Source organism: Chrysochloris asiatica, unplaced genomic scaffold (assembly GCF_000296735.1).
Source record: "Chrysochloris asiatica unplaced genomic scaffold, ChrAsi1.0 scaffold00326, whole genome shotgun sequence".
In the NCBI taxonomy this organism is placed as follows: Eukaryota; Metazoa; Chordata; class Mammalia; order Afrosoricida; family Chrysochloridae; genus Chrysochloris; species Chrysochloris asiatica.
Genome location: NW_006408844.1, coordinates 1,375,526 through 1,388,780, shown reverse-complemented (window position 1 = coordinate 1,388,780; position 13,255 = coordinate 1,375,526). Strand labels below are relative to the sequence as shown.

The 13,255-nt window shown below is 40.6% G+C and overlaps 1 protein-coding gene across 1 annotated transcript; it reads left to right on the top strand.

The window, feature by feature from the left end:
- Positions 1-10,326: 10,326 nt before the first annotated feature.
- Positions 10,327-11,298, top strand: LOC102833231 (olfactory receptor 2AT4-like). Its single transcript, XM_006875434.1, has one exon. The coding sequence runs from the start codon at positions 10,327-10,329 to the stop codon at positions 11,296-11,298; it is 972 nt and encodes a 323-aa protein (XP_006875496.1).
- Positions 11,299-13,255: the final 1,957 nt, after the last annotated feature.

Genomic DNA, 13,255 nt, shown 5'->3' with positions numbered 1-13,255 from the left:
CCCCAGCACATTAGCAAGGGTCGCCCTCAACTCCTGTTTTCAAAAGTCTATGTGAGGGTGGACCCCAGCGCATTGGCAAATGTCACCTTTGTCTCCTGGTTTTAGGAGTCTGTGAAGGTGGACCCCAGTGCGTTGGTAAATAAACCTCTTGCTTTTGCATCGAACTCGAGTCCTGATGATCTTTTTGGGGTCTCCTACTTGATTAGGCCACTAGGGGGCCTAACAGAACAAGGTGACTCAAGCCAAGTGACCGAAATAAAGATCCAGAAAACCTTTTGAAGAAGACATGGTAATAGAAATACTTAATAAGAAATTCAAAAGCTTTATATATGAGATCCTTCAAGAAATCAAGGAAAATTCAATGAAAGCACAAACAAATGCTAGAAGATTTCAGGAAAACAATACAAGAATCAAATGTAGTAGTCCAGTCTCTAATATCGACCATTACTCCTATTCTCAGTAGTCTTCACAATTCACTACAATATCTTGTAGAACTCACTGGCTGTCAAGGAAATGGCTCACATGGTTGTGGAGGTTGGCAAGTACTAAATCTACATTTCAGACATTAGTCTGAAGGATTCTCCACACTCACAAAGATTCAGGTTATAGATTTACATGGCTTTGGAAGCTGGTAAATCAGGGCAGGCCACTGGCTCAAGTCCCCAAAACCAAAAGTCAGACAAAGGCGAACTTGGCTAGTCAAGCAAAGGAGGACACAACCCACTCACATCTCCAAGATGACTCATTTTATACCCAGCAGTGTGGCAAAATTGACCAAGCCCCTTGTTAGATTCCCAAGCTTTTACAATCACAATGAACCCTGTTAACAAGCACTCCCAGTGGAACCATATAATCCCATCAGCATCTTCCTCCACCTTCTCTTACCCAGACCCATCTGGAAAAAGTCATTTAGTGGGCGTTGCAAAAACTTGGCTAGAAGAGACATATTAAATAATTCACTGTACTGCAGCATCCATATTGGTAAGGAAGAAGTAAAGCTATCCTTAATGCAGATGACATGACAGAAAATTTTCTATACACAAGAAAATCACAGATAGTAAAAAGAAAGCTACTGGAACTAGTAGGAGGATTCCGTAAAGTGACAGAGTACAAGATCAACACACACACATTGGATTCCTCTACACTAATTAAAAAACTCTAAAAAGTAAACCAGTGCCTTTTACAATAGCTACCAAAAAGATTTAATACTTAGAAATAAACTACACCAGAGATACAAAAGAGTATACAAAAGAATAATAATGCTAAACACTTAACCACCACCACCAAACACTTCCAACTAATAGCAACACTGACTAGGGCTTCTGAGGCTGTAAATCTTTATGGGAGCAGACAACCTTATCTTTCTCCAGTGGATCAGCTGGTAGTTTCAAACTGCTGACCTTGAGGGTAGCAGCCCAACTTGAAACCACTATGCTACCAGAGTTCCTTAAACACTATATAAGGAACCAAAAGTACAAATGAAAAAATAACGTTCTTATGGGTAGAATGACTTACCATTGAAAAAATGTCAAATTACCCAAAGCTATCTATGCTGTTGTTGATGTTGTTAAGTGCCGTTGAGTCGGTTCCAACCCATATTGGCCCTGTATAGGGGTCCTGAAAAGCAACTGGTGAACTTGAACTGGCAACCTTGCAGTTCAAACCGACTTTGCAGTCCAGTGCATTAACCCACAGCACCATTTAAAATCCCAATGCAGATTCCATTAATATTCTTTAAAGAGATGGAAAGCTAATCACCAACTTTATATGAAAAAAACACACAAAACAACAGATAAACAAAACACAGCTAAAGAAAAACAAAATAAGAGGCCTCACACTTCCCTATCTCAAAGCCTACTACACAACCAAGTCAGTCAAAATAATCTGGTACTGGTACAATGACAGACAAATAGAACAATGGAACAAAATTGAGAACCCAGAAGTAAATCCATCCACCTATAGACAGCTGGAAGAAGAAGTTCAAGATGCATTGAAAACATTGGCAAAGATCAAGGCTCTGGGAATTGATGGAATACAAATTGAAATTTTGCAACAAACTGATGCAGCATTGGATGATGTAGAACAAAGAGATATCATTGCTGATGTCAGATAGATCTTGGCTGAAAGCAGAGAATACCAGAAAGAAAAAATAGGGACAAACTTAGGAGTTCTGATTTATTGCATAAATACACTATCAAACATAACTAAAAATGCACAAATAGCAGAAGATAATCTAGATTATTGGGACCTCTTAAAAATTGAACGTATCAAAGACTTCTCTAAAGAGTAAGAAGAGAACCTACACATTGGAAAATATGTTCAGCAACAACATATTTTTACAAGGAACTAATCTCTAGAATTTATAGAAAACTTCAACATTGTCGGGGTCCGGCCTCGACAGGGGAGTTTGGTTCACGAAGTAGGGAGATCTGGCGGCAACAGCGACAGAAAAAGAGTACACACAAAGACACAATGAGAGAGACAAAGAGACACCCCAAAACTAGAGTGAGTGGATGCAAAACTGGCGGGCAGACCCTGGACTACAGGCATCGTGGCCCCTGCAGGCAGTAATGCACTCAGGGTTCTGTCTGCACCCCCTTTTTATTTCAAGGAGGGACTTTACACAAAGGCAGAAGGGGATTATTAAGACAGGGTACAGAAATGAAATGTGATTAATCGTTCAAAACAGGACACAATAATTTACAGGAACAAATTCTAAAACATACATCACAAATTGTCTTAATAATCTAACATCCTTAATTTTCCAGAAATTCAAGCAAATTGTTATAAATTACTTTTTAGGTTCAAATCCCAAGACAGAAACTCGAGGTTTCTCAAGGCTAATTAACATACCTATAGCACTTAATCTTCAATGAGCAAAGGTGAGAAAAGGATTCAAAAGGTCTGGAAGGAGTCCAGCTGTTTCAGCTACCTGGCCTAGGCTTGCAGGAGGAAGGAGGACGCCTAGGTTAATGGTTTGCATCTGGGGACGATTTGAGAAGGCTGTCACTATTGTTCCTTTTACAATACCCTGGAATTCGCCAATCTACTTTGAGTGAATTCCTTGGGCAGACTGTCTCCAGAGTCTCCCAGAAAACTTGCCTTTGGAACTTTTTACAGCCTCGGCTTTAGGAGGGGCTTTTGTTTTAATATTTGTCCATGGGTATCAAGGGCTCATATATTAAGTTAATATCAAACATAACTGAATAACTTGATAAAGAACAGTTTTGCCATGCTTGCCAGGTGGCCAGAGTTTGTTCCTCAGAGAGATTTGTTCCCAGAACCTTACGCACTGCCAACACAGTGGAGACATTAAGAGAGGCACATAAGAAACCATTTTCTCAGAAGCTACAATTACCAGAGTTCGAAGTATAGAATGAATAATAGGACCAAAGAAAATTATACAGAGCTAGCCCAACAGTGAGTTCGTAAAAGCCAATGAACCTGGGACATCCGGAGATTACTTCCTTGGGCCCTCAGGGTCCCTGGCTAGCCATCCTGAATGGGGCCATCGTGTAGGATTTTCGTCCATGACACAGGGCCTCAACATCTCAGTGATTGTGGTCTCCAACACAACATCCCAGCAACAAAATGACAATCTCATTTTAAAATGGACATGAACAGACACTTCACCAAAGAAGACATTCAAGCAACCAACAATCAGGTGAAGAAATGTTTGCAATCATTAGCCATTAGAAGCATGCAAATCAAAACTGTAATGTGATATCGTCTCACCCCAGTAATAACAGGAAAGTTCAAAAAAAAAAAAAAAACACAGAAAACAATGAATGCTGGAAAGAAGGATGTGGAGATACGGGAACTATCATACACTGCTGGTGGGATTGCAAAATGGTACAATCACTGTGGACAGCAGTATGGCATTTCTTCAACAAGCTGGAAACAGAAATATCATATGATCCAGTATTCCCATTACTAAATATATATCCTAAGAGTCATGACATGAATAGATATATGCACACCCATGTTCATTGAAGCATTAGTTATAATAGAAAAAAAAATGGATCAAGATCAACAGATGAATGGATAAACAAATGTTGGCAAATACTATGCAGAATTGAAAAATAACAACCTGTGAAACCCTTCATAACATGGATGAACTTGCAGGAAATTATAGAGTTAAGTAAGTTAATCACAAAAGGCCAAATATTGTATGAGACTACTATTGTAAAATGTCAGCAACAAAAAATGGTTTAAACACAGAAACATTCTTTATTGGTGACCAGGGATAAGAAAAGAAAGGAGAGAAATATCACCAAGTAGAGACAATCAGAAAGATTAAAGCAGGAAGAGTCTGTGATCTTGGCTTTTGCTCTGCTCAGGGTTGGGGCATATACTGCCAGCATCTTTCTACAAAAGCCCCCCAGGCTCCTCATTGCACAGCAGCAGTAATATAGCACATTCATGTAACAGGATTTTAAAATAAGAGCTTTCATATACTGATTACTTTATATGTTGAAGGCACTCAACTGAGCATCTTAAACCTTCTCAGTAGGCCTGTGAGATCAGCATTTTATTTTCATTTTATAGAAAAGGAAACAACAGCTAAATGAGATAAAGGCATTTGTCCAAGGTGACACCGCTGGAAAGAACTTGGGTCTCAATCATTAGACGGTGTATTACTGAAGTATGGAGTCCTGGTGTGGCGCTGTAGGATAAGCACTAGACTGCAAAGTCTGTTTGAATAGCAAGTTCGGTGGTTCAAACTCAACCACTGTTCCTCAGAACCCCTATATAGGGTTGCTATGAGTCAGTAACTGCTTAATGGCACTTAACAACAACAACATTACTGAAGTGGATTAGAGCCTTTGGTCCAAATCCTGATTTTGCCACTTAAGTAACTTTGGGCAAGTCACTTCTCTTCTCTAGAGCTCAGTTTTTGCAATTACGAAGTAGTAAGAAAATTCTAACCCTGCCTATTTTTCCCGGTTGTTGTTAGGACCACATGGGAAAACAGGAATAAAACTACTCCATTGGTGGTAAACTTCAAGGACCCATGAGGGCTGTTAACAAAGCTGTTCTCATCAGCAATTCCCAAGACTAAGTGCAACACATCACACCATAACTTAGGAAGTTGTTCTGATTAGCTGATGGATGTGGAGTCCCATAGGAGAGCCAACTTAAGGGACAGAGTCCCAGTAGACCTGGCTGCAGAGAGGGTTTTAGAGTTTAATGGGCTACAGTTCAGCTCCTACTTAGCTATTCCTATCAAGGCCAAGTGTGTTGATGCCACAGAAAACATCAAGGTGAACCAGGCTTGACAGGTGAGCTGGACTGAGGATGAATACCCAGAAACAGGCAAAGTCTGGGATGGGGAGATAGATGCAAGGAAACCAAGGTCATGTCGAATCATAGTCGGGGCTTGGGAAGACACCACTGATGCGTGAAAGGCAGGTTCTCAGCATCCAGGTTAGTTAGCTGTGCATGCCCACATTGTGTGACCTTGGGTCTAACATCCTAGCAGGACTGGGCAGGGATGTATAGTCACAAATAAGAGGCACATGATGTTGGAAGAGAATTCCCAAGAGAGGCAAGGTTGATCACAGTAAGAGAAGAGGAAACACTTCATGAGGCCTCTGTCAACACTGTTAAGAGTCATAGATGCTCCAGCTGATATGAAGTGAGGGGAGACACACAAGAACATCCAAACTTGCAGATCGTACCCATTTGACCTAGCCTCAATGGCTTGATAATCAGAACTTGACTGCAGGAAGATAAAAAAAAAAATTTTTTTTTTGATAAAGGAAACAAGGGTAAATTGCTATAATTTGATGAACTTGACCTATACTCGTGGAGGTTGATGTTGTTGTTAAGTGTCGTCGAGTTGATTCCAACCCATAGCGACCCTGTATAGGGTTTCTGAGGAGCAACTGGTGAGGTTGAACTACCGACCTTGCTGTTCAAATGACTTTGCAGTCTGGCACATTAACCCACAGTGCCACACCAGGACTCATCAAGTATCTATGCTATCCCCTCTGTACACAGGGTAGATAGGGATGGACAACTTAGACACTGGCTACCTAAAATAAGGGGGCGATAAAGGCATGAAGTGCTTACAAGGTTTCAAAGGGGAGTTTAGTTTAAGAGTGAGGGAAGATAGAATCCCCACTGAATAGTTTTCATCTTGTCTACATGGGCCTGGTTAAAAGAGATGGGGATAAAATTCTTATGATTCAATAGTGAGTACTTATTATCATGACTAACTGCAACTGTCACAATTGCTATGTTGTTAAGTGCCGTCGAGTCGGTTCCGACCCATAGCGACCCTGTACAGGGTTCCCGAGGGTGTAAATCTTTACGGGAGTAGAAAGCCTCATCTTTCTCCCGTGGAGCAGCTGGTAGTTTCGAACCGCTGACATTAAGGTTCGCAGCCCGATTTGTAACCACTACGCTACCAGAGCTCCTTCACAATTGTAAAGGTAAAAGTTTTGTAACAAAAATGGGGGAGCAGTTAATCTTACAGTCCAAAAACAGAGGACCCTAGGACCTTCAAGGGAGAAGAGCACAAGCAGGATGCAGGACCTTATCTAAAGAAGCAGCGACACCAGAGATGAAGGCAGAGATGGGGACATGGAGAGAGGGAATAGCTGAGGACTCTAGATTCATGGATAGAGAGGGACTGAGAGCTGGTGACCAGGACGCAGACTTGCAGAATGTGCTCTTTGGTGGTATAAATTATTATATATGTCTGAGTGCTGTTGTTTTTTTAAAAAAGAGCTAAGGTGAATAGAGAGAAACGCTGTTAACTGCTGGTACATGGAGGGGATTATAATCATTGTAATGAAACAAGGTGTATGATCTGTTGAATGTAAAACTGATTATCTGCCCTGTAACTTTTACTCAATTTACAATAAAAATCTTAAAAAAGAAAAAAAAAAATCATAGATGCAGGGATCACAGTTCAGATGAAAGGGACTTGCCCAAGATAGAAGGTGGTAGCATCAGGGTGAAAACTCAGGTCCTTATGACTCTAAAATTAATGGATCTAAACTATGCTTCACACATACCTGCTTCTCTTCTAAGGGGCAGTGCAGGGTGATGGAAGTAGCATGAGAAGAATCGCGTAGATTGAGGTTGCAATGAGGCTTACAGGACATAATGAATATAAAGAACCAAGCAGACAATAACCAAATCAAAAATCCACCTCCATCAGTCAGTTCTGACTCACAGTCAGCCTAGAGAACAGAGCGAACTGCTTCTTAGGGTTTCCAGCACTGCAAGTCTTTATAAGAACAGACAGCCTCATCTTTCTCCCTTGGGCAAAAGGTGGATTTGAACTCCCAAACTTAAGGTTAGCAGTCTAACACCTTATCCACAGCACCACCAGCCCTTATCAGGACTTGATAAATGAAGAATCCTTGCTCTCTCCCCTTAGAGGCATGGACCATGTGACGTCCATCTCTGACCACTAACTGTCAAACACAGAGGGGCCTCCTGAAAATATTTATTGATGTGGAGCAGATCCTGTCTTACAAAACCTTAATTACACGTGGGAAAACTGAGACTCAGCGTCCCAGATTCACATAGCAAGCAAGTGGCAGAGCTGTTCTAGAGCCAGGAGATTGGCTCTAGAATGATCCCTCTGCACTCACACCAGTTACCGTTTTCTTCCATGACCCTCAGTTTCTTCATTTGTAGAAGGCACGTAACAACACTCTGGCAAGGTTGTGTGATGAGATGACTTACAGAAAGCTTAGCATTAGGTTGAGCATTCAAGTTACTGGGTTTTATGCCTTTCGCACTCCTCCACCAGCATTGTAACTGGCACGTAGCTAAACCCAAAGAAAGAATGCCTTAACAACGCTTTTTGTGGCACTAAGTATGGACTCTTGGTGTGGCTCTGTGGATTAATGTGCTGGACTGCAAAGTCAGTTTGGTCTGCAAGTTTGGTGGTTCAAGCTCACCAGCCACTCCTCAGAAACCATATACAGGGTCACTATGGGTCAGAACTGATTCAACACCAACAACAAGTACTGAAAACACATGCAATTAAAAATAAAATCACTTCTTCTAAACCAAAACATAAATGTAAAGAAGTCCCACTAAAATATTCTTATATCATGGACCTACATATCAGTGCTTTTTAAAAACATTAAACACTAAGTTCTTTCAAAAACATCTTTGATGCTCTTATTTTCTGGTGTCTTAGGCACATGATTTGTTTGTTGTTACTAATTGCTGTCAAACAGATTCTGACTCAGGGGAAGAAACCGCTTCAGTGCTGTTGGGATGAGAACAAAAGTGTCAGCTGGTTCAGCTGTCTTGTGGCCCCCACGTCGGTACCGTAGTCTGTGGTCATCCCTGAATTCTTCCTGGCTCACGGTGAGTTGAATAGCGATAACCCCACTGATGGTGCAGTTTCCTGTTCTGAATCTGTCACTCACTGTGTGGTGGTGGGCCACACTCCATTTCTGAGCCTCCCTTCTTTATCTCTAGCTGCATAACAAAGGGAGTACGCTAGCCTACATAATTACTAATGGTTCCTTCATCCCAACTTTATGATTCAGCAGCAAAATTCTGCTCCTGTCTCTGAACTTTGCAGCACTGAGTTGCTGGGAGAAATGGGTGGTGTAAAGTTTTATCAAATCAAAAGCATTCAGGCCACATGACTGTCCCAGCAATTGGCTCAGGTTTGGTGAAACCACAGACAGATCAACAGACGGAGTCAACCCAGTGTGATCATGTTGTTTTTGTTGTTGTTAAGTGCCACTGAGTCAGTTCCAACTCACAGCGCCCTTGTATAGGTTTCTGAGGAGTGATTGGTGGGTTTGAACCACCAAACTTACAAACTGACCTAATGGTCTAGTGCTTATTATACAGCGCCACACCAGCTGTCTTTTTGCATGCCTAGTAATTTTTGGCATGAACTGATCTATTTATAACAGATAAATAGAAGTCCTAGGTAATATATTTCACTAGACAGACTTCTTCCTTTCTTAGACAGATAGAGTTAGGGGCTGAGCACTTCAATCCAAACAAGGCTTGAGTTAGGTAATGGCTGAGTTGCAATTGTAGTAAGATTTAGTCTAGATTTGATTTTTCTTAAAGTATAGCTCTCCTGGGCTTTGGGTTGACAGCTTGACTGATCACTGATTCAGGAAAGACTTGGAGATTTGCTTCTCTCGCTTAGAGGTTTTGAGTTTAGGTCTTTAGCACATACACATTACACACACATAACTTCAAAAAAATTGGAGCCTATTTTGATGGAAAGACTAGTGTGTGTCTGAGGCAAGCCCTCTCTTTCTAGGCTCTTAAACATCATAGCATCACAGACAATTTTATCCTGCGTTTTAGAATCCCTCAGCCTAGCTCCCTGGTATCCTTGACAGTATACTAGAATTCACATGCCCCTTGTGGAAAACTCCTTAAATTCCCAATCTGTTTTGCAAACACTTATTGTCTACCAAAAGCCTTGATGGTTTCTCTTTCTCTCATTCATGTTCCTCTGCTTGGGACAAGTCTAAGTCACCTGATGATCCCCAAATCAGCAAACATTCTCAGAGAAGAAAAGAGCTCCCCCTTTCTTTGGCATTCCAACTAATCTCATCCTTATTGTTCCCATGCTTCTCCAATTATCTTTAAAATGTGAGTTGTGTAATTTATCCAGTATTTTCTAGTTGCTGCAATGAAAGTATTTGACCACTGTGACCTATTACATTCTATTTAGGAACTGAAGTCCAGACGCCTAGTTTAAGTAGAATCTAGAAGAACCACAGCGACTCCAGGCATAAAAGATAGAAAAAAAAAATTTTTTAGGAATCATGTGTGCATGACCATGCTACAAATCTTGAAGAAAGCCGTCCTTCCAAAACAAAATGGAGACACTTTGAGTGAGGGTAAAATTGCTTAAGGACTAGATTTAAGAAATCTGATATTCTCATGCAGGATTGTGGGAACTAAGATGAAGATCAGCAGAAATCTTTCCAACACACTTCTTACAATCATAATTTAATAATAAATAAAGTTTTTAAACTCTAGTTTTCCCATACACAATCTCAATGAAAATAGAATATTTGACCTGCCTTCTTCATCAGTGTCCCATGAACATAGAATAATGTCTTCCATTTGGTAGGTGGCCAGTTAACATTTGACAAGGGAAGAAAAATAGAAACTTTGGATTCACATGATTGATGTCAGTGCCACAGCTCATCACCAGTTCTCTAGAGTTGACTGTAAATAATTATGCTAATAATAACTATATACAGTGAATGTTACTGAATTCTCATTCAAAAATCCTTGGTTTCCAGTTGCTCCTAGTGCCCAGATATCCCAGCTATCTGTCTCCCAGAAATCGAGCTCAGTCTCATTATGGAGGCCACAACCTGTAATGGATCAGGGGATACCTCACCAGTCTTCTACCTGGTGGGTATTCCCTCTTTGCCAGAGTCCTTCTTCCTCCCTGTATTTTTTCTTTTCCTCCTCTTCTACCTTCTCATCCTTGTAGGCAATTTCCTGATCCTTGTGGCTGTGGCAGCAGAGCCCAGTCTCCACAAGCCCATGTATTTCTTCTTGATCAACCTTTCTACCCTGGACATCCTTTTCACCACAACCACTGTTCCAAAGATGCTGTCCTTATTTCTGCTTGGGGACCACTTCCTCAGCTTTCCTTCCTGTTTATTGCAGATGTACCTTTTCCAAAGCTTTACATGTTCCGAAGCCTTCATCCTGGTGGTCATGGCCTATGACCGCTATGTGGCTATCTGCCGCCCACTGCACTACCCTGTCCATATGACCCCACAGACCAATGCTGCGCTGGCAGCCAGTGCCTGGATCATTGCCCTCCTCCTGCCCATCACAGCAGTAGTGAAAACTTCCCAGATGGCATATAACAACATTGCCCGCATCTACCACTGCTTCTGTGATCATCTTGCACTGGTCCAGGCCTCGTGCTCTGACACTGCCCCCCAGACCCTCATGGGCTTCTGCATTGCCATGGTGGTATCCTTCTTACCTCTTCTCCTGGTACTTCTCTCCTATGCCTGCATCTTGGCCTCAGTACTTCGCATCAACTCCCGAGAAGGACGTTCGAAAGCCTTCTCCACCTGCAGCTCCCACCTCCTGGTGGTTGGCACATACTACTCATCCATTGCTATAGCCTACGTATCCTACAGGGCTGAGCTGCCCCGTGACTTCCATATCATGGGCAATGTAGCATATGCTATTCTCACCCCTATCCTCAACCCCCTCATCTACACCCTGAGGAACAAGGATGTCAAAGCAGCCATCACCAAAATTGTTTGTCTTAAGACTCAAGGTGGGATAGGAGCTCTTGATTTTTAGTTGTTGCTAAGTACACACCTATGTCAGCAATTAAAGTGCCTAGCAGAGTAAGAACTCAGTGACATTTTTGAATTAATAAAGTAATATGTTGTTGTGTACTGGCAAGTTGGTTTCAACTCATAGCAACCTAGTATAAGGTTTCCGAGGCTATAAATATTTACAGGAGCAGAAAACCTCATGTGGAAGAGCTGATGGATTTGATCGCCAACATACAGTTAACAGTCCAATACATAACCCACTACACCACCAGGGATCCATTCATTAATATGTTGTTGTTGATGTTAAGTGCCATGGAACGCTAATTCATAGCAACTCTGTACAAGGTTTCCATGGAGCAGTTGGTGGGTTTGAATCATCAACCTATGATTAATAGTCCAGTGCTTGTCCTACAGTGTTACACCAGGACTTCATCAATTAATACAGAAGCATTAAACAAAAATTCATTTAGGCAGATAACTATAACACTTGTTCCCATTCTTTGGTTCATGGTTTCTCACTGGTGCAATGAAATAATGTTAATGAAATAGTGTGTTGTTATATAAAAATTTACCATTTAATGATACCATAAATCTTTACCAATTTTTTTTAATCTGCCTGTCAAAAAACATTTAGAAGCCAAGTTAAAACACAAATTAAAATTTACATCTCAAGGAAAAAGCAAAAATTTAATCTATAAAAACAGCTCATAATAATTTAGAAGAAAAAGACTAACCCCAACACAAAAATAAGCAAAACATGTGAACAGATTTCAAAAAGAAAGAAAGACAAATGCAGTTTTTAGAAGTGAGAAGTTACTTTGTCTACCATATAGAAATGCAAATTAACACTACACTGAATGAAGTGCCATTTCTTATCTAATCAGATTGGCAAAAATTCAATAGCTTGACAACATGTATATGGGAAAATAGAACTCTCATAACCTGCTTGTGAGAATGCAAAATGATTCAACACTTTGCCTTTTTTACCAAAAGTATATGCATTTACCCTTTGACCCATAATTTCACTTTCAAGAGTCTATCCCAAAGATACACTGACAATGATTAGTGTATTCACCCACCAATCCGGGAGCTGGTTGAATAAACTATAAAAACTTACAATGCAGCTATAGAAAGAGAATGAAGACAGCTTGTGGCATTATCTCTAGGATAGGCTATTAAGAATATGTTGAGAAAAAGCAAGCTGCAGAACATTGTTTTTATAAAAGAGGGAATTTGTTTAAAACTTCAGAGAAAAATATAGAAGGATTAAATATACAAATTAATAAAGATGGCTAACTCTAAGGGACAGGAAGAAAGGAGACAGAGGAGACAGGCATGGAAGCAAGATTAATTGGAATGTACATTCTGACTTTTGTTGTTAAGTTGTTGTTAAGTACCATGGAGTCGGTTCCAACTCACAGTGACCCTGCACAGGGTTTCCGAGGCTGCAAATCTGTACAGGAGCAGAAAGCCTCATCTTGCTCCCCCGGAACAACTGGTAGTTTCAAACTGCCGACCTTGAAGTTAGCAGCCCGATTTGTACCCACTATGCTACCAGAGCTTCTTGTTGTTAAGTGCCATCAAGTCAGTTCCAACTCATAGCGACCTTGTATAGGGTTTCTGAGGAGCGGCTGGTGGGTTTGAACCGCCAACCTTGTGGTCTACTGTATTATTCTGTAACACCACAATAAAATGAAAAGAAATCAAGAGGGAAAAAACAAACAAACAATTCCCCCAAATTTAAAATAAACAGAAATATTTGTCTTTGAGAAATCTTAAACATCACTGAGGAGTCTTTAAAAAACAATATTTTTATTTTACTTTCTTAAAGTGAGTTGGATATAAATTATATGTTTCTATAACTCGAGCCATTTTTTTTTAACTTTTCTCTAATTTTCTCAACTAATGTCCTTTTTTCTGCTCCAAGATCCAATCTAGGATACCTTACTGCATTTACTTGTCATGTCTCCTTAATTGCC

Coding starts and splice junctions, on each gene's coding strand:
- LOC102833231 (XM_006875434.1), top strand. CDS start 10,327: ATGGAGGCCACAACCTGTAATGGATCAGGGGATACCTCACCAGTCTTC.